The sequence below is a fragment of the Cervus elaphus genome, chromosome 18 (assembly GCF_910594005.1).
Source record: "Cervus elaphus chromosome 18, mCerEla1.1, whole genome shotgun sequence".
Classification (NCBI taxonomy): Eukaryota; Metazoa; Chordata; class Mammalia; order Artiodactyla; family Cervidae; genus Cervus; species Cervus elaphus.
In genome coordinates, this window is record NC_057832.1 from 84,753,285 (window position 1) to 84,775,385 (window position 22,101).

The 22,101-nt window shown below is 40.0% G+C and overlaps 1 protein-coding gene across 4 annotated transcripts in view; it reads right to left on the reverse strand.

The window, feature by feature from the left end:
• Positions 1-22,101, reverse strand: part of HECW1 (HECT, C2 and WW domain containing E3 ubiquitin protein ligase 1) — a 443,378-nt gene that overhangs the window by 59,514 nt on the left and 361,763 nt on the right. For all 4 annotated transcript variants that reach the window (XM_043873248.1, XM_043873250.1, XM_043873249.1 and 1 more), the window contains 6 exons: positions 20,324-20,458; positions 11,834-11,939; positions 10,836-10,932; positions 5,515-5,598; positions 5,009-5,118; positions 663-783 (listed from right to left, as the gene is read on the reverse strand). In XM_043873248.1, the coding sequence (XP_043729183.1) occupies positions 663-783; positions 5,009-5,118; positions 5,515-5,598; positions 10,836-10,932; positions 11,834-11,939; positions 20,324-20,458 (653 nt within the window). The remainder of the gene's footprint in view (positions 1-662; positions 784-5,008; positions 5,119-5,514; positions 5,599-10,835; positions 10,933-11,833; positions 11,940-20,323; positions 20,459-22,101) is intronic.

Genomic DNA, 22,101 nt, shown 5'->3' on the forward strand with positions numbered 1-22,101 from the left:
CCTAGACTCTTCATCAAGGTACAGATTCCAGCAGTTCAACCATGGACTTACTCTGACACTCTTTTCAAAATGATAAAATCTCCAGGACAACATGTACTAGTTTATAATGGGACACATTCCATCCATATTATACTATTGTCAGGATATATATATATATATATATATATTTATCAATTCTAAAAAGAATCTCTTAAGCTGAATTCCTGAATTTGGGTTCAGCTTTTCAAGATGAAAATAGTAAACATATAGCAGGGAGAAACAACTTCTCACTTAGATCCCCAAATCAAAGCTTTTTGACTAGTGAGTAGTTAAAATTGTCCCAAAAATATGTAAAGGGAAACATAAGAATTTTTATTTAGTTTGAGATTCCTTGTTTTCTGAGAAGGCCTGCCATTGGTTTTATACATGGTTTTGTCTGAAATCTACTGTTCTTTCTCTCTCTCCTTACCTTCTCTTCCTGCCCCCCTTCCAATTTCTTAACCTCCTTTCTTCTTTCCAACTTCCTAACTTTTTCTTTCCTCAATTGCATGACCATGACTGATGTCATACCATGGAATCTGATCTCCAGACAAATATTACCAAGTTATAGAGGAGAAAACGATAGAAACATCTTCCAACTGAATTCGGTGCCAAGCTCAGTGGAGCTCAATTAAATCACTCACTTAATTTTCCCTGGACCCTGACCAAATCCTTTGGCTTCCAGTTTTCGGTAGAAATTGCGGAGCTTGGCCTCAAAGTCTCTCCTATAGGGTGAAGGGGCTCTTGCACTGGCTCTCTGTAAACCTGCAGAGAGAAGCACAAAGGCTGAAGGTCATCGCTTTTTACTGAAGAACAAATATGCAGAGAGCAATGGTAGTGGGAGGCCCAACCAGAGGCACAATCCTAAGTCCTCATCTTTTTCTCCTTCAAGAAGTTTCCCTATCACTCCCTCAGTCAGTTTGATAATAACCAGAAATAATATGATGCAGAGAAAAATAAATTCTGATGACAATAAATACTTATAGCTTCCACTCCATTTCAAATTGTATCTCTCTTCAAAATATCTAGATGAGCATATTTCTTGGCTTAATTGTACTTAAATATTTGAAAATGACATAAATCAAATTAGGCTCTTATAAGTTGCTATAAGTGAATGGAACTACAATGGAGCAACCAAGATTGTAATATATGTGTATATTATACTTCTCCAACTATATTGACCTTGATGCTTATATAAACATACCTGTCCACTAGAGCACAGATTATTTAGGGGTTTATATTAGATTATCATGTACCATAAAAGCAAAATTATTAAGAACATTATTATTAATAATAATTCCTTACTCTTTATAGAAGGAGCTTTTGTATCACTTAGAATGCTTTGTAAATGCTTTATTATCTTTATATACCTTTCAATGAAAAAAGGACTGGAAAAAATAACATTCTTTTGTAAGTTTCCTAGATGGCTAGGATCACAGTTTGCTCCTGTAACAACTAATGTTTAGTTTATGTTCCAGATATTGAATTTATAATCTGGAGAAGACTTACACCATCAAACTCACAGAAATGAGAATATAATTACATGTTGAGACGATTGCTCCCCATGAAGGAAGAGAACTCAGTTCTCTGAGATCACAGGACACTCTAGCCAAGTTCAGGAAGGCTTCCTTGGGAAACATGTGAAGAGTAAGTAGGCATGAATTAGACTGAGTTAGGAAAGGCTTCTGCTTAGCTAAGAGAAGAGATGAGCTGGGAGAAGATTTCAGGTAGAGCACCAGCATGGGCAAAGGTACTGAGGCAGGATGGAAAGCGGTGCTCCAGTTTATGTGGAAACAGGGAGTGAGGACCAGAATGATGAGAAACAAAGCTTGGGAGGTGGGCAGGAGACAGGTCAAGTAGGATAAGGTATTCTCCTTTAAAATGATTAAATGCTTTTGTTTAATGTTAAACACCACAGAAAGTTAGTGTGTAGGGGCCAAGATGATGTATTTGGAGTTACAGAAACCTCAGTCTTTCCGCAGTAGAGAGAAAACCAGAGAGGTCCAGAATGGATTCAGCCCACCTAAACTGGACTAGGGTGGCGTCAGCAGAGATGAGAATAGGATAGATTGGAGATGTGTTTAGGAGGCAATGAACTGGATATAGGTAGTAAGTAAAGGTGAGTTTTAGACATTATAATGGAATGGACTTTGGTGACATTCACTGAGATGGGGACAAATGGAAGAAACACAAACTTGTGGGGAGATCACAAGCTTGGTCTTTGATGGTGGTACCTCTGAATATTTGACTGGAAAGAGACATAGTTTGAAAGAGAGGAGAATAAAACCTGGCACTGAGTCTTGAGGATTGTAGGAAGGGAAGGATGAGTCTGCAGAGGTGGCCAAAGACATAGATGAAATGCCTACTGTGGTGTCACAGAAGTCAACTGAATAAGTGGCTTATAAGAAGGAACCAAGCCACCACTTGAAGAGGACAGTGTCTTTGCCTAAATGCCAGGTTTCAGAATGTAGGTAAAACTAGAATACAAGTCTGCAGGTGCAAGTATAAGTTTCTTCTAGCAGATTTCAGTGTATTTTATAAGATGACTTTCTCACTGCTGGTACTACCACTATGCCCATGGTCACTACTATGCATTTCTTTAATAATTTATGCTTCATGAGGTGCTTTGGCATGCATGAGTCACTATCTGTTGCCTCGGGTAAAAGTCATAAAGGTCGAGAAATGTGGGAATCGTAAAATTTAGCATCAAATATTTGGATTACACACTCTAAGATCCTGTGATCAAAGCTAGGAGAGTAAAGAATTAAGGACTTTGATACATAAATTGGATGATTGTTTGAGTTCATGGTATCAGTAAAGTCTGACACCAGACAGCTATTAGGAATGCTGATTCCTTTAAAAAAAAAAACTTACCCAAATAATTCTCATTTAGCAAATAACTCTTTATACTCCCTTAGTTTTTCTATTTGCAAGATGGTATCTTCACCATGTAATGATGTCAAAACCATACTCTAGTGCTGGAAGTTTGGACCAAAGTGTAGACACACTGGGGCTTCCCAGGTGGCTCTGTGGTAAAGGACCCACCTGCCAATGCAGGAGACCTAAGAGACATGGGTTTGATCCCTGGGTCAGGAAGATCCCCTGAAGGAGGGCATGGCAACCCACTTCAGTATTTTTGTCTAGAGAATCTCTTGGGCAGAGGAATCTGGCTGGCTACAGTCCATGAGGTTGCAAAGTCAGACACGACTTAGAATGCATGCACATAGACACATTATCAGACTGGGACCAGACATCATGCAGACACACAAGTCCCCTAAATGGGAATGCTCTGCTCTCCAGAAGAAAGTCATCCCATGCACACCAGAAACAACTGATTGTGCTGATGCTGGCTCTGACAAAGCTCCCAGTTCTCCTTTTCCCAAGCATGTCATCTTAGTTATGTTGTATGTCAGAGGGAGCACTCATGGAACATTTCCTCAACAATGCCACTGATACACTTGTGGAGGAAGGGATAACAAAGAGATACTGACTTAAAAACAGCTTTTAAGATTAGCAAAACTACCTCTGGGAGATAGTTCTGAATGACATGATGGGGGTACACCAAACAAAAAGGTATTCCAGTTTTAAGAACTGACTCCTTGGAAAAGACCCTGATGCTGGGAAAGATTGAAGGCAGAAGGAGAAGGGGACGACAGAGGACGAGATGGTTGGATGGTATCACCAACTCGAAGGACGTGAGTTTGAGTAAACTCTGGGCGTTGGTGATGGACAGGGAGACCTGGTGTGCTGCAGTCCATGCGGTCGCAAAGAGTCAGACATGACTGAACTGAGATATTCGAGACCTATGGCAGTACTGAGTGGCATCAGCTGAGTGAGACATCCCTTCTGGGGGATAGAGCATATTGCTAAATTTGGTTTCTCTTCTCCATTTCCTCACTGGCTTCAAAAGCAAAGTTTGAACTCTGACTCTAGAGGTTATGAGATAGGACGTTACTAGAGTTTTCAAAACTAACTTCCTTTACCAAATTTTACAGTTATAAAAATAAATGTGAGTTTACCACAAACATCCATGACAACATGCAAATCAAGACAATAGGGGAAAATTTTTCAATATCTGGATCTTGTTTGGGAGTTTTAATTTGTTTTAAGCTAATTATCTTGATGAACCCAGGAAATAATAGCTTCTCTTTTCGCTAAACAGTTCAATATACATTTCCTCATTTGGAATGGAAAATATCCACAAAGAGTATCATGAGTAAATTCATTTTAAGAAAACTTCAGGGGAACGATTTCATATCATTTAAAAAAATTCTTAGACATCTTCATGGGGATATAAAGGTGGTCCCTAGTTAGTATGGAAACTAGCAACTCCTTTACAACTTAACAAAAAAAAATACTCAAATTGGTAACTAATAACATTCTGATTCATAAGGCAGAATGTCCCAGAAAGAGCTCTTCCCTTTTAAATGCTTTGAGAATACGCTTTAGAAAAAAACAGCAATTTAGAGCAGGGGCCCACAGACTTTGTTGGTAAAGAGTCAGATAGCAAATATTTTAGATGTTGGGGGTCCTATGGTGTCTGTCACTACTATTCAGCTCTGCTGTTTGTAGCATGAAAGTTGCCGCAAAAGATATATAAACATTCATGTCAATGTATGGCAAAAACCACCACAATACTGTAAAGTAATTAGCCTCCAATTAAAATAAATAATTTAAATGAGAAAAAAATATATAAACAGGTATCGCTGGGTTCCAGTAAATCACATTGATAGACAATGAAACATGAATCTCATTATAATTTTCACATCATGAAATATTAGTTTCACAATAAATGTTTCCAAATCATTTAAAAATGCAAAACATGTAATAGCTTGGGGGCATTACTAAAACAGGTGGCAATGTGTCAACACCCAACTTAGTGTGTGTATGATCAGAAAATTGAGAGGAAATAAGGGAGAGAGGGCCGCTTCTTCCAGTGGAAACACAGGTCGCCACTAGCAGGAGACAGGGTGCCAGAACCTCAAGGTACCTGGGGAGTTCTGAGGTGAGGAGCAGGGTGAACAGCGGGGAGAGAAGCTGTACCCAGGGTGGAAGGCAGCCTGCAGGGGCACATAGGACATAATCTCTTCTTCAAAGAGACTGCAAAGTAAAAAAAAATTAAGTTAGTTCTCTGTCCATGAGAGAATGTTCACGAATTAGTGTAAGAGCAATTACGATTCTCATGAGACAACAAAAGCACTTAGATTCACTCAGATGGGCACATCCTCACATGTAAACTCTCCCTATTGTTTTAAACCCTAATTAGTCCTACAACAAGGTCTCCATCAAGGACCACATGTAGCTTGTGATACCCCAGTCATACATGTAAAGAAGGAAATGAACAGCAGGTGTAAGGGCGGGTGCCCTACTTCAGTCGCAGCCACTAGAATCTTCTAGAACAAACAATGGGTGTTTTAGTCCAGGCTGTCGTGGAGAACCACCCAGAGCAGTTTCTCCAGTTGCTTTTCCAGAATTGTTTCAGGCTCAGCCCCTTACCTCAGCAAAATGACTAGATCTGCATCACAGGACAACTTTTCAAGCCCATGATTACCCTCAGTCCGAATGTAATGGATTTTCTCCCTAGGATAGATGTGGGAAAGAAAATAAGAATTACGTGCTGACATAAAAGCTAAGGAATGAATCCCTTTCCAAACCCCTTTACACCTTCAGTAGGGCTGAACAGTGATATTCTAGTGTCCAGAGTATTTTGAGGTAGGTTAGGTTCGTATTATAGGTTCCCAGGATGCTCGTCTAGGAACTGTATTTCTCAGACTCACATGGGGACAGGAGCTGAGGAGCACAACACTGGTAGGTCCTTAGAGAGCCACACAGTTGGGAGTGGAGCTGGGAAGGGCCGCTGTGGGCTCATGGTGTTTTAGAAGCCATGGGAGGAAAGAGTGAGGGGACGTCTCTTGAGAAACCTTATGCCTGATGGAAAATGAATTAAGTCCATACTGAGTCCAGAGAGAGTCCAGCCCCAGAATACAGGAGAATCCCCCACGTCAATACAAGCACAGGCATCAGTTTGTCTCTGTGTAATTACAACACATGCATTCTGACTTTTTTACAACATTCAACTCCAACATGGCAGTTATTCCAATAAGTCTATAGATAAATATGAGTTTTCCTTTTGATCAAATAAACTCTGTGATGTGTTTTTCTAACATTCAAATATTCAAAAATTTCAAACACTATGGCCAACAATCATCCCTTGTAATCATGCTTCAAAGAAGTTAGATGTTTTTTTCTCTTTCTTAAAGAGATACAGCAGAAATCTGGGAAGACTTAAGGATTGATATTTTATTAGTTTCACTTTTTTTGCTTATATGTTTGAGATGCTTTTAGAGTCACATGTACTTGTAAGAAATTAATAAAGAGTAATCTGGTATACCTTTTAATCAGTTTCCTCTAATGGATGATTAAAAAAAGATGAATAAAAATACTGCAGATATAACTTTTTTCTCTCTCTGATTATAATAATGTGAATCCAAATCTTCATCATAACTTGCTTGCTTTCAGGTGAAAATATAATGAAATTGACCTTCTGGTGTGGGTATTTTTAAGGAGACAAGAGAAACTTTTTGGCTTTGACAAAGATACACAAAATAGAATTAAACAGAGAAACGCACTGTGGTCCAACCTGTCAGTATAGATAGAGTACTGTTGTGGTAAATGTTATTTCCAAAACCCAGGGGTACTCATAGTAGCTTCTCTGATGGGGGATTTGGAAATTGGACCAGGTGAAAGCCCAACTGGGCTGTGAGAACCACGCCTCCTCCAGCAGCTGCATCTCCTTCTGTGTCTCCGTGTCCTTGATTTCATGTGCCTGAGTGCTGTCCTCAAATCCTGACACCGCCTAACACCCTCTTGTCTGGAGGACTCTTGTGGACCCTGCTCCTCTGGCTTACTGACTTCAGTCCCATGAAGGACTGTCAAACTGATGTGTTCTCCCAATGGCAATGTCCCTGGGACAAGTCACTCTGCTGCCCCAAGGGACCCATATCTGGGTATGCCCCTGGTCTCCCTGCCTGGGGAAAACAGGAGAGAACATTTTAGGGGTCACTCTTTATTCCCAGGGTTCCTGGGGAAAAGAAGTCTGAAAAGAGTCAAGTCCATGAGGGCAGCAGGGTGCCCTCCTCAGCCAGGGGAAGCAGCACCCCCTGCAATAGTCCTACCACTGCTCCCCACGCTCAAACCACATCCACATGTGAGTTTTCTGAGAGTTTTGGTGGCTCTTCAGGGGACATGACATCCTCTGTCATGTTTGTGAAAATCTCAGGCAGACCTACTAGTCTAAGGGGCCTCCAAGTGCCCCTGGGTCCAGCCCAAGGGCACTGGGGCCTAGGTGTGGGGAGATCTCTGAGGGTGAGAATGCCATCTGCCTCTTCTTCTTGCATCTGCTATCTTCCTCTCCTGCTTGCATCCCGTCAAGAAAACTCCAGTGCAAAGCTCCCATCAGAGCTTTGGTCAGTAGAGCCACCTGCTTCTTTGACATCCTGACATCTTCATTTGTGGCCTCAAAACTCAATATCTACAATGAAATCCTTGACACCCCTCTTCCATTATCTCTGAATTCTGATCATGTCCTCCGTGGCCCATAATATAACCTACAGCTATATATTTGGCTTAAAAATGTCACAACTGTCTATCATTTGTCTTTCTCAATAGATTATAAGTCCCATGAGATCAATGTCTGTTTTGCTTCACCACTGGGTATGCAGCCCTAGAGCCATCCTGATTCAGAACACCTGCCCAATAAAAGCACTCGTTGAAGAAAGAAAGAATGAATGAGGATGGCTACCATTGCATCCTCCCTCTTCTCGTGTGGTTTCCTTATGATTCACTTCTGTCTGCTGAACTCGGTTTTCTGAGAACTCATCCTCTATCGTCTAACCCAGCGACTGGCTTTATGAATCCAGGACAGTGGGTCCACGGCTCCCTGAGAATAGCCATGACCAAACAGGAATCATGGCCCCTCATGAGGACCGCAGAGGAAGCAGTAAGTTTTTCCTTTGGTCAGCGTCATCGGGAGAGGAGGTTTTCCTTTTAACTCGTGGACCTTTAAAATCAAGTTAACTCACCCTCACACCACAGCTAGGGGCAGGCAAAGGCCCAGTCACAGTGAGTTGTGACCCGTTTTTTGGATCCTTGAAGCCTGACCACTTGAAGAGCGGGTGCTTGCTCTCCTTTTGCCTTTTTGACTTCATGGCCAGTTTCTGATGTCACTTTGAGTTTTTAGTTTTTCAGGAGCTATTTGGGTTTCCAATCTGGACTCTACAGGTCCTTCAGGGTCCATTAACTGTTTGAAATTATATGCAAAGATTCACATTTCTATGTTGGGAAGAGTCTATAAGAGCTTTCCTCAGATTCTCAGAAGCATCCTTAACCTTAAGAAGGATATTAGTTTCTACATTAATTTCCAAGCTTTTCCCAATTCCAACATTCCCTAGTTTCATGTCCCCCATATCTGGAAAAGTGTAATTGTACAATTCCACACTGCAACAGAACCTTCAAGATTTCTTAGATTTTGTTATAATGTGCCAAAATCACATTGTGTTTACTATATAAATACTGAAACTCTTTACTTCCCTTGGGAAATATACTCCAGTCTTTATTTTCAAAGAGGATTGTTTTTATTGTTTTTAAAATGATTTAAATGGGAGTCTAGTGCCTTTGGGGAGCTCACATTTCTCCCCAAAGCAAGCAGCGAATTCCTTACTTAGTGGTAGAATCAGTTAAGGTAAAAAAAGTTCAAGAGCAGTGATGTATCAGGAAGTTTTCAGGTTACAATGCCTCTGAAAATCCCTTGGAAATTCTCTTAAATTATTATGTAGTGTGAGTCAGACAGCAGCCCATGAATTGACCAAATATGGCCCTGCCTTCCATGGCAGAGTAATAAAACTTGGGCAGAGTTGAAAATAAATGGAAGTCACACTCATTCAAACTAAAGATCTTTAGTTCAGTCTGAAAGTGATCATTGTTTCCTATCTTCAAAGTAGAGGGTCAGGCTCTGACAGGAGAGTGGTACAAAGACAAAGAAGATATAGATCTTGCCCTAAGGAGCTTATGATATTGTAGGCAGACATCAGTAGTGGTAGAATACAAGCGATAAAGGAAAAATATCTTAGAGGTACAAAAACAAATGCTAGTAAAGCAAGGCAAAATAAATGCTAAAGTCTTCCTAGATTACTGAATCTTTGCATTTGATTTGAGCCTTTAAAATGGGCTGAAATGCCCTTAAGAGAGAAGCTATTCTAGGAAAGGTGGGGGTAGGAGAAAATACAGGCCCTTTGAGGGAGGTGGAAGACACCAGAGGAAGGAAAAACTAGCCCACGATGGAGAGTTAGATTAGAGCCTGACTTAGGGGACTATGGAAATTGTGCTTAGAAATTTTGACTTTACTATATACACAACAGGAACCATGAGAAGTTTTTGTTTTTTGGCATTGTTTTGTTTTTATTGAGTGATGAAAATGGAAGCATTTGTTAATGCATTTTGAAATTCTGGAGAGAAAAGATGTAGGAGGGTCTCAACACAGTTCATCTAGTTCTTTAATTGCAAAGAATTCCACTCTTATGAGAGAGCTTACATCTTGCCTTAGCATGACCTCTGGTATAAGAAAGGTTCTGTCAAACCAGTTCCTTTTTGGAAAAGGAGCTCAGAGTTTCACAAGAAATCGAAGTGCTCCCCACAAAGAATTCCCCCCAAGGGCCCCATGTAAATAAGCCAATTTTATTAGTTGATGCATTTTTCACAAGTTCTCAAACTATACCCAGATTTTCACCCACTCACCCATGAAACTAAGGTCTTATCGTAATGGGGAGGAAGAAAAAAAACCACAGGGAAAGTAGGTGTCAATGGGTGGTAATGGATAGGAAAGAAGAGTGAGTGATCCATCCTGGCAGGATTAATAAAGATTTGAATAGCAAAGAGGTTATTTTGAGGTGTTGGTGACTGACTGAGGAGGTCAAAGTAGAGGATTACAGTTGTCCAGCAGAATCAAAAGACCACCAGATGGGAGCTGGAGTCAGCAGGAGTCACTAGCTGCCCCGCTGCCCATGTTACCTGGTCCAGAGAAGCATCTCAGTGGAGCCCACATTGTGATCTGGTTTCAGTTAAGAAGAGACTGAGGGTAGAGGATTAAGTGACATGTCTCCATCACTGGCACCTATGTGCTAGAGCAAGTTTTCAAATTCCAAGGGGACACAGTTAACCACTGTGCATCTCTAGCTTTTGAAATGCTGGGTAGTAAACTGAAGGAGAGATATACTCTAATACCTCAGTGAGAATGTAGGATTTAACTTCAGAAGATAATTTTTTTTTTATCACTTTGGGTGGTTTGCCCTTCCAAATGAAGTGATTCAGAGTTTCAGAGACACTCATTCAAAAATGACCCTAATGAACAATAAGATTTAAGTAGTTAAAACACTTATGAAACTTTTTTGTTTGTTCATTTATGAATATAGTCATCTAATATCAGTACACCTTTAAACAATTATATTCTTTAAATAAAGTAGTAATTCATGTGGTGCTTTACATAAATAATCTTTGATGAAAGTTATTTTGCTCCTTTTCTGTGCTTCCCTCCAAATCAATGGAAATCATTTTAGCATCATGTGAATAATTGGTAAGCTGATATGATAGCTATCTCTAATTGCAATAGAACACCTGGATTCTTCATTGTAAGTATTTAGGTTATAATTTAAATGCACGAATAAAACACATCATAAGCGTCTGCCGTCTCTCCACAGAGGTTGTTCCACCTGGAAAACCAGTGGGAGAGACCTGGAATTAGAGACTGGTAGACAAGCCCCTACCTGAGTGTGTGGTTTCTTGCCAAGCTTGGCTGGCGCTCTTGCAGCATTTCAAAAATGTTTGGCTGGCGAAGAAATGCCACAATCTTGTCGTTATATGCTGAAACAGACAAAAGTGCAAGTTGTGGTTGAATCTCCAGCCCAGAGATGATTTCACTAATGATTGGAAAACGGCAGCTTGATACCAGGATTAATGGAGGAGAGTCTGAAGGGCAGGGAGCATACTCATCAAAATAATGTAAGCTCTTGGGCTTTTTTTTTCTGTGACATAATAGCCTGGCTATTTTTAAATGATCAAACCCAAAGCGAACCAGATCTAAGTTAATTATCTTTAATATCGTAGGAATTTAACTTGGTGTTAACTCAACCCCCGCCCCCCCCGCCTTGTGAATAGATGAAAGAGAATAAAATAGGTCTTTCATGAGTGGAGTTATACTCTGTTCCTTCTAACTTCTCTTATAAAAAAAAAAAGAGTTATTATGGCAAATTCAAAGAAATCCTTTACTGAGCACTTGCACTTATGACTTCTGCCATTGGTTGAATTTCCCAATAGGGATAATGAAAACATCCAAATCCATGTAGACTCTCTCACCATCTTGATATAAGTGTTTTGGAAAGAGGCAGCTGAAGTTAGGAATGGAGCCTCTTCTAGCTTATCCTCATACACACACACGGGAATAGAGGTCTAAATTAGAAACTGCATCTAAGCAACCACATCCATCACCTTATCTAAACTATGCTATCCGGGGACCCAGCTAACAAACCACTGAATAGAATAAAGAGGGAGGGAATGAGGGTCTGGAAGAGGGGAGAGAAAAGGAAGGGAAGAGAGAAGGACATAGCGGAGGAAGGAGAGGCAAGAGGTGCAAGAGGAAGATGGGAACCAGGGGTAGGGGAGCAGACAACACCAGAAAGGAAACACAGAGTCCTGAATATTAAAGGAGTCACAATAAGAAAAACAAGGTGTTGGTTATCCAGGGGTTCACAAGTGTGATACATACCCAGTGGCAACGACTCATGTTGGTGTTGGCTTCGAATAGCAGCTACTAGGCTGTGTCCTGGCCTGGCCAGTAAAGAGGCTCCTCTGTTTCTAGAGACTTCTGAGGCCTAATTTCAAAATAAAATTGTAAGTGTTAAAAGCCTCATCCATTTCGGATGATCTTTGGATACTAATTTTTCAAAATGAGTGGCAAAAAGGCCCTGACATCACCTAAATGAAAGGAGGAATGAAGCTATAATCCCAAACGTGATGGAAAATTAGCATGTTCGAAAAAAATGTCTCAGTAGAGTGGTTGGTGTTGTGGTTTTTAAGAAAGTGACTATGCCAAATGCCATGAATGTTCATCTCATTAATACATGCAATAGACTAAGAAATATTTCTCATCAGAAATATGTTAAAGGGAATATTATCAGTAAAGTAGGTCTATGATCTTCATCTCTAAGAGGCAGCACTGAACTTCATAGCCAAATGTGGACTGGGCTGGCTGTCTTAAACAGTGTTTATTATACTTGAAAGGCTATTCTTCGTTTAGCATCTTTTCTCCCATTCATTATACTGGTTACTCTTTACACAGTCTCATATCCTCACAAAATTTGGCAAGATAAGCATTATTCGCCCCAGTTTACAAATGGGGAATCTGAGGATCAGAGAAAATAAGTTTTTTTCCAAAATTTTTAACTATAAGAGATAGAACCAGGATGCTAACTAACACTTGACTGTCAAGAATTGTTTTTCACTTCCCCATACTACTAGCCTGCATCCAGTGTTTTGGTTTGGGTTGGACATTTTGACAAAACTTCATGGGACACAGAATTTGCTTAGCTTAAAACTGATATTTGTGATGATTAATTTTAATTTAGCTTGATTTTAAATTTTTATAAATTCCCTAGGTTCTAGAGCATGACAATGAGTTTCTACCATGATTCCATATATATTTTGCTCCCGAAAGGACCCTTGCAGGGTAAGCTATTTGAACGGAGGAGGCACCACAGATTTCCACACTGGAGTACATTCACCAGATAAATGGCGATGAGTGTAGATGACTCACTCTATGTGACAAAGGAGTCAAAATGGGCTTTAAAATATTTAAGAATTTTGAAGATGACATTGGAAGATATTCATAAAGAGCTCAAATATCCAGACAAAAATTAGAAAGAAAATTCTCCAAGACCAGAATTCACACACACTGAATTCAGGAGAGGTGATGAGCTCCTATGGCATAAACCCTGGAAAGGCCAGGTCCATCTAAAAGTGGTCACTTAAGACGAGGCCCTGTGTGATATTGCAGGGGGCAATCTTCAAAGCAGATTATGTAGGGCTTCCTAATTACAGAAATGGTAATTGCTGGTTTTCCTTTAGGTTCTACTTTCATATTTCACACAGACAAGAATAACATCCTTCAGATGAGATGTGCTACCAGTTCACTCTCTGTATGTGGCAGTCTTTGAACTGCTCCTCTGGAATAGGGAGGGATGCAGATTCATCCTTTTCCTCTCCTGATCCTTCTTCTTGCCCTTGTCTCACTTAAGGGACAAGGGGAATAGATTCTGTGCCACTCGGGCTGACTTCTCACTTTGATGCCACCAGTACCCAGCTCTCTTCAGTGGGTGTAGCCAGCTACCGAGATTTAGATGCTGGAACTTCCGTAACAGCACTTTCTGGTTAAACGGTTATGTTAGGTAGTTAGAATAGGGAAAAAGAGTCCAAAAAAGTGATGAAAGAAAGGTTTGCTGATGGCTGATATGCAATATTTAGTCTCATATTTCTCTCTTTCCATGAATTAATAAATATGTAAAGGCTTCCTGGGACTGAAATATCTCTTTTCCTTCCAGGGGGTTATGTCAGTCTGCTGTAATGTGTGTTGAAAATATTTGTGATACTATAAAGACAGGAATCTCAGAAACAGCTGAAGGCTATCTAAGAGATGATTTACAGAAAGAAATTGGGAAAACAGGGAGACCTGAGAATGGAACTCAAGAAGGCCTGGCTGTGCATTGAACTTTGCCTGGAGAAAAACAAGGCTTTGAAGCACGAAGAGGCTCACTTTTCTTCACGGGGGTCATAAGGAATTCATGTGTTGTAGAAATGCTTTAGGGAGAGATGGTTCTTGCTTTTAAGGTTACCTGCTTACTGCAAAACCAAGCTAGACTGAAAGACTGCAGAACCAGAGGAAGGTCAGCTACTCTGAAGGCAGATGACTGGCTGAGGGATATGTGTCACCATGACTATGAGTGAGATGAAGGAAACAATACTGGGGAGGGGTGAGGCTTGTGGAGTCCTGAGCCATGGCAACATCGGCCGAGGATAAATGAGGTGACTGTAGAGTGGTACTGGATGGACTCCAGATGAGAGAACTGGAGGATGATAGCGTTAAATAGAAACGTGCTTCTTTAACTAGGGGCCAGGAATTTACAGGGATGGAAACAATTTCAGGCAGAACTTAAAAAGACTCTAATATTCTAAGATTTCATAGAACTTGGTATGTGCTGGGATCCTTGTGGTTCAGTTGTTGTTCAGTTGCTAGGTTGTGTCCAACTCTTTGTGACCCCATGGACTGCAGCATGACCTAGGCTCTCCTGTCCTTTACTATCACAAATGTGGCCCCAAAGTGGTGATAAATGGTCCATGGAGGGAAGCTTGCCACCAACTGAGCGACTGATGTGGATCTCACTGCAAACATGATGCTAACATTTGCTTTCCTAACTGCTTACAATACCTAAAAGAATGTATTTTCCATTTAAAACCAAGATTATATGACTCCCTGAAATTCCCAGAATTTTACACTTTTGGGCATTTTTTGGGCCACTGAGTTTCTCAGGTAGGGGTGCATGTGTGTGCACGCACACAAGAGAGGTACAGAAAGAGAGGTGGGAGGGGAGGAAGGGGGGAGGAAAGGAGGGGGAGGGGGGAAGGTGGGGAGGGAGGGGGAGAAGGAGAAAGGAGGGAGGAGAGAGACAGGGCCAAGGGAGGGAGGGAGAAGAGAGCCCCACGTGATTGCTTTTTAGATTTCTTTTCCTTTTGATGTTGAGATAGCTTTAATCATAATTGCAAATACACAAACTTCAAACATTTAGCTCTCCAGACAAAACAGAATAGATATGCTCAGAAAATAGTTTCCAGCAACTGGAAAACAAGCTTCTCTTCTGTGTTACAGTTTGGAAATGTAAACTGGTGTTTTTTAAAAATCTGTGATTGAAAACTGCAGGTTTTAGACTGAATTTGGGCTGGTCATCAGCTAATGCTGTCTCAAAAATGCTGAAGACCTGGTGATAAAAATTGCAAGTTCAGAGGAAAAGCCCAAGTGATGAATTTATGTTCATCTCTAGATTCTTTTTGTATTCTAAAAGTAGATCATTAACAAAGTTTGCAGAACTATACAGAAATAAGAGCAATCTATGAGGTTTTTCAACATATTTCTAAAGGCAAAAAGTGGGCAACAAACAATGTACAAGAGAAAGGTTTGAATTAAATTATGGCAATACATAGAATAAAGTATAGAAGAATTTTAATGGCATGGAAACTATCTACAATGTGCTATAATGGTAAAGGAAGATATAGAAGCATAGACAATACAATTCAACTGTTTTACTTCATTGTGTACCAGGAATTTTCTCCAGATGGACGGCTATACCAGCCTTTTGATTTCTTTTCCATCTGTGCCTATATTTTCTATACTCATTAGATACCATTTTTAATTCAAAAATGTACTTTCATAGGTTATCTGAATTTTACAAACTTCCAAACAAACTTGTGATCAAGTATAGGTTACATGGAATCAAGAGGAAAATTCCCAATTTTAAGAAGCAGTGCAAAAGTTACCCTTCCCAAAGGCCAACTTCCAGCATGATGGCCTCTGTCATTAGAGTTGATACAATGACTTTTGTCATAAAAGCAGCTCACTGCAAAGTATGATTCACAGTGACTTCTGCTGTGAGAGTGAAAAGTCAATTTCTCTTTTCTGTCAGACTCCTGTCCTTTACTTGAGGCAATTACTGTTAAGCATTTTTATATGTACCCTTCCAGAAATGTTCTATGACTAATGACTTCTCTTGCTCGACCAAGATAAGATGGTGAAAGAAACAAACATTATGTGGTCCATTACCCTTCCTTATTAATGGTAATTTACATTGCAAACTGCAGTATAAACAAGCAAAGCTGACCTCCAGTGATTTCCTTGTTGATAGAAACATGGGATCTTGATCTGCTCTTTTCTACTTATCCATGTCCAATTCTGTCTGGACACTATGGAAGTGATAAAGCCTGTTTTGTTGGCACTTAAATATATTGCAGATGGATGTGCCACTGTATTAAAATGCATGTGAAAGAGTCAAATCATGAGCTATACTCCAGTAAAAATTAATTTAAAAGAAGTCAAAGAATAATCTTTTTATGCATAGAATCCTATATTCCTCATATTAACTGCTTTCAGGAAACTGCCTCAACAATTTTCAGGTGAGGTAAAGGCTAAAAAGACAATGAGCAGTTTCTCTACTAATAACCTATTGTTGGGGTTTTGACGGGAATTTTTACCATCTAGGATCTTGACTTTGGAAACTAATTTTAATTCCATCCTTAAGTACAATGGATAAAAAAATCAACCCCTGAACAACACTCAAGAAATGGCTCATGAAAGTGAACAGAAAATATTTATTCCCAAAGCTGAGGTCTAAGAAACATCTAGAGTGAATTCCCTATTGCCCATCAGAGGTGACACAGAAAAATCATGGGTTATGGAAATACTTCATTGATATTCCTAAGTCTCATTTTTCCGACTGCTTAGCTAATTGGCTCTCCTGCTGTTTCCATCCTCATCATCAACTTATATAAGGTTACACCTGCAAGCCTCCCCACCTGGCTTTCCTGCTCATCTTCTCTGGGAGCCATTCATGGGACTGTGTGTCTAGCCTCACAGATGCTGAAAATCATAGAGCTGAAGGGGACTTTAGTGGCCATCCCAGTTCCCTTGTCTCTGTTTACAGATGGGGAAACTGAGACCATGGAAAGGGAAGGAAGGTACAATGACCCACAGCACCTCTGCAGAGAGGCCAGAGATGGGACTTCAACCTGCTGACCCAAGTCTTAAGTCTCCCTCCTCCACACCCCCCGACCTTCCTGAGGTTGTGCTGTTTCTTTGTCACCCCGACTTAGGGCCTCATCACTTATTTGGTCTGTGGCAGTGGGCTCTCATGGCCTTTCTCACATCCTCCTGTGCCACAATCCCATCTCTTCTTGGCTGTCACTGTCTCCTTTAAAAATATGAGTTTATACTGGACTGGGAGTTGAGAAATCTGAACTGCAGTTCTGAACTCCCGGGGTGACTTGAGTTCTTGATACTTTAGTTTACTTGCCTGTGAAATATGATCATTAACCAGAGTGGAATTACCATCTAGGAGTATTTGGAGATGCTTGAGGGAGATGCTTCTCTGGTAGATCAGCAGGTAAAGAATACACCTGCAATGTGGGAGACCTGTGTTCAGTCCCTGGGTTGGAAAGATCTGGAGGAGGACATGGCAACCCATTCCAGTATTCTTGTCTGGAGAATCCCATGGACAGAGGAGCCTGGTGGGCTATAGTCCATGGGGTCACAAAAAGTCGGACACGACTGAGCGACTAAGCACAAGGGTATTTTGGTTTTTGTTTCTGTTGTCATAGTAACTGACACTCCTGAAATTTAATGAATGGGACCAGGAGAAAAGATCCTGCAATGACAAGGAATGATTCTACACTTCAGAGAACTGTCCCCCCAAATTGCTAATAATCTTCCCCTTTTGTGAAACAGTGGGTGAACTGATCTCTAAAAGCCCATTTTAATTAATAAATCATCATATTATTCTTCTCAAATTCATTCCAAGGACTTTTTATAAAAGTCCTAACTCTTTCATGTGGCATTCAAAGCTTTCCAAATTTCAAAACAAAAACCAAGTGGAAACTTACTATTCTGGTCACACTGGACTATTTATTCCCTGTCTTTCTTAAGACCTTTCTCAACCCCATCTCGCCTCCTATCCTTCAGCTATGCTCTCTGTGGGTGCTGCCCTTTCTCTGCCTTTGTACTTGCTAGGTTTTACCAATTTCTCTAGGTCTAGGTCAAGCACCTTCTTTTAGAAGAAACCTTTTCTTGGCCTCCTTTGAACTTCTGTGGCATTTGTCCTAACATCTCTCTTGGCACTCAACCATACTTTAATTTCTTTTGTTACTTAACTCTATGTATGTTTCTGGCCTGGCTTCAAAAATAGAATACACATTTCTCCAGGGCAGGGGTCGTATCTCACACATCTTTGCATTTCACAGTGTTCGTAGCAAACCCTGTACTTCATCAATATTTGTGAAACAAAATCATACTAGAGCAAATATAAGGAGCATTTCCCCCACCCGCCTCTCTCTGCTTTTACACTGAGGTCTTCCCGACTCCTCACACCCTAGGCTGTGTTCTCACAGTAGGAGGAACCAGGTATTTGCTTTCATAGAGGCCGAGTTCCTGTTTACCCTGGTGTGCTGCCTCTGGATCAGGTATTCTCTGCCTCCCAGCTTCCCTCCTGGTTTTCCCTTGTGTCACTGCAAAGCTACCAGCAGAGAGAGGTTGGGCAGAGGGATGTCAGTGGCTTACAAACCTGATGGACAGTCAACTGGAGAGTGAATGAATTAGGAAGTATACAGATGGCTGATGCCCTTTTCTCATCACATTAGTCTATTTTGGCTGATGCAGATGGCACTTTGTTATTAACATTGATATTCAGTGTGACTGTGTTTGGGCTAGTCAATAACATTAAGGAAATGTTTTGGAACAGGTAAAGTGATGCTCATGATCTTAATCTTGTTCTTTCAACAGGAAGGTTTTAAAATTTATATTTTCAGGTTAATTTCATATATATGTAAAAGATTTATGTTTAGGAGTTTCATTGAGTAACTGACTTTTTTTTTTTAATTGACCGTGGTGAACCTGAATCTGGCAGTACTGAGCTTCTTTTATTATATGCTATGATGCTCTATGTTAATACTGAAATTCACCTTAATAATATTAAAGAGCTTGGACATTTAAAATAGATTAAAATGGCATATTCAAGTTGATGCAGAGTTCTGAATTTATCCATTATCATATCAAGATAATACATCTTATGATTTCTGAAGTGTTATAAAAGGGAGAGGGACCATATGTGCTGAGTTGAGAAGCTGGGGCACGGCTTTCTGTAGCCTGTGAATGTGTCAACTGCTGAGTGCCTGGAATCTGGAGGGTCCTGACACCCACATAACCCCTGGAGAGTGTATAATGCTCCCTCATGCATGGTCACATACACATTTTATGTATATGCAATAAGAGTTAACACGCTTTCAATAGCACCCTAAAATGATACTTAAGATGACTCCATGAAAGAAAAATTCAATTTATTACACTGGCCTTAAACTGTGAGTGCCCCTGGTTAGAAATGGTTACATTTCTCAGTGTATACAGATGAGTGTCCTGAAAAACTAGTAAAGATTTTTTTTTTGTATACTAAGCTTTCATTAAAACAAGCTCTTCCCTTGAGACTTATGTTTGCTCTCTAGAGGCTGACAGGTGGATGGTTATTTTCTGCTTCTCCAGAGATGTCCCCTGTGGCTCTCCCTCGAATGACTCTCTATGGGACCATATATATGTTTCTTTCTTTCTACAGCACCTTTTCCATTTTTTTTTTAATCTCATTATAATCTAACTCTACAAGCTGTTTTATTGGAAACGGTTCTCAGAGCCTGTATCATCTGAGATCCTGGTGGTTTCTATGAAAAGAAGGTATAGATACTTGGGAAATGTCAGGACATAAAAAAGAGATTTGCTCATATTGTCAATAGAAAAAAAAGCTATGTTTTGAGTTTTGGTTCAAGAAGGGATAACAGGAAAGGATACGGGATATAGAAAAAGGAATTCAGAAAGGCAAGGAACCTGATGCTTAAGAAAGGGGGCAGCCTTTCATGGTCCAGCAGAAGGTAATCAATCATGTTGAGTGAAAGAACATATAAACCAGGGGAGGGCAGATGCTAGGGTGGGAACAGAGTATTCATGTGGCCCAGTTCATTTCCCCCAGTTTTCAGTCCATGAATGCATTACTGAAGTCTTGTCCAAAATCTAGGGAGAGGGAGAAATTTAAAAGCAGTCATATGCTGCCTAGTAGTTCTACCACCATTTAAGAATTCACATTTGACCAGTGGGCTGAGGAAACACCATATCAGCCATAAGTATAGGGATGTCTTGATGCTGTATTTTCAGTTTTCTTTAAACTAGATGGATTTTTTAGTAACGTGACTGTGTAGGAAAAAAGGAAAGGCAGAAGGAAAGCAATCTGAGGATGGATCCAGGACACGAAGTGGGTGCCTCGAGTCATCATCCTCCCTACTAAAGAGCATATGGATTTGGCCCAGCCCCTGGGGGAAAAGACAACTCTAGATCCTGGCCCCACCAGGACAGGCTGACCCTGTGGTCCTGTGAATGGTAGGGCAGGGGCAGAGGAGGTGTTACCTCTCCAGCACTGTAACTTCGGAGCCTCTGGAGATGCTGTCGATGAGTCAGATGGTTGGGAAGACGACCGTTCTGAAGAGGGATTCGGGGGTCAATAAAAGTGGTAGCTCGACTGTTGTGATCCACGAAGAAAGACTACAGACAGACCAGGAAAGAGCATACACATGAGAACCAGCCAAGTGAAGTGAGTGATACCCAGGAGCACTCCAGGGCTCAGTCATCAAGTTTATGTTGCCCCTGCTTTTCATCTATGCCCCTCCTGTTCACCATATTTAATGCTTCAAATGAATAAATTATCCTTTTAGATATATCCTCTGTGATTTTAACACACAAATAATAATAACTTTGTCTCCCTTAGAGGGCTCTTTTATCTTTTACCTCCTTTTTTTGTAATACAAGTGAGAACTTCCAAAACAATATTAAATAAGATAGGGAGGCTGCAATATTCTTGTTCTTTATTTTGATAGGTAAACTACTAGGGTCCAATTGTAAAGTGGAATGTGGTTCATTACATCAAAGAGTCTTTATTATGTCATGAAAACATTTCCTTTCCTACTTTACTACGTTTTATTTTAAAAATCTAAATGTGTATTTATTTTTCATCAAGTACTTTTTGAGCATTTCTTAAAATGATTGCCTGTAATTCCTCCTATAAACTATTGTTTAAAATACTAGAGATACTAGATTTACTAGTAGTAAATGACTCGTACATCTTTGGGAGAAAAATCTATTTAATTGTGCTTGGTCATTCTTTTAAATTATGTCAAATTCAACTTCATTTTTAATATGAACTTTTTGGAACTCAAGTGAATTTTGTCTATAGCTTTTTTTTTTTTAAGAAAAATTCAGATTTCCCTAACTTTACTTGTAATTATCTATGTATGTTTAATTTTATGCAATTTAATAATGTGCAGGTTCACGTATCCATCACCACAGTCAGAATACTAAACAGTTCAGTCACTGTAAAGACCCTTCATGGCCCTTTAAAAAAATTTTTTTAAGAATGCTATATAAATGGAATCATACAGTATATAATCTTTTGAGATTGACTTTTTTCACTCAATATAATTTCCTTGTGATTCATCCAATTTGTTACATGTATCAGCAGTTCATTCTTTTTTTTTACATTGCTTGTTAGTTTTCTATGGTACAGATGTACTAAATTTATGACAATAGTTTTTGCTTTTTGTCCAGTTTCATTGGCAAAGTTAAAATGGCTTCATAAAATGAATAATTTCCATTTATTCCTATGTTCCAGAGTAAAGCACAAAGTTATCTGGGACTGGGTAATGCATTCACTGATACATTTTCCTAATTATTCTGTAAGTCCATTAAATTTTTTGTATTTACCAAGTCAAATTACTCATTTTTTCTAGATTTTCTGTGGTATTATTTAATTATATACATAGCTTCTTTTTTCCTTTTAAAAATTTTCCTGCACCTGTAAAACTTCATTTGTTGGTTTTATTTACTATTTTCCTGTAGTTCAGTTCAGTTGCTCAGTTGTGTCCAACTCTTTATCACCCCATGGACTGCAGCACGCCAGGCTTCCCTGTCCATCACCAACTCCCGAAGCTTGTTCAAACTCATGCCCATTGAGTCGGTGATGCCATCCAACCATCTCATCCTCTGCCGTCCCCTTCTCCTCCTGCCTTCAATCTTTCCCAGCATCAGGGTCTTTTCCAATGAGTCAGTTCTTTGTATTAGGTGGTCAGAGTATTGGCGTTTCAGCTTCAGCATCAGTCCTTTCAATGAATACTCAGGACTGATTTCCTTTA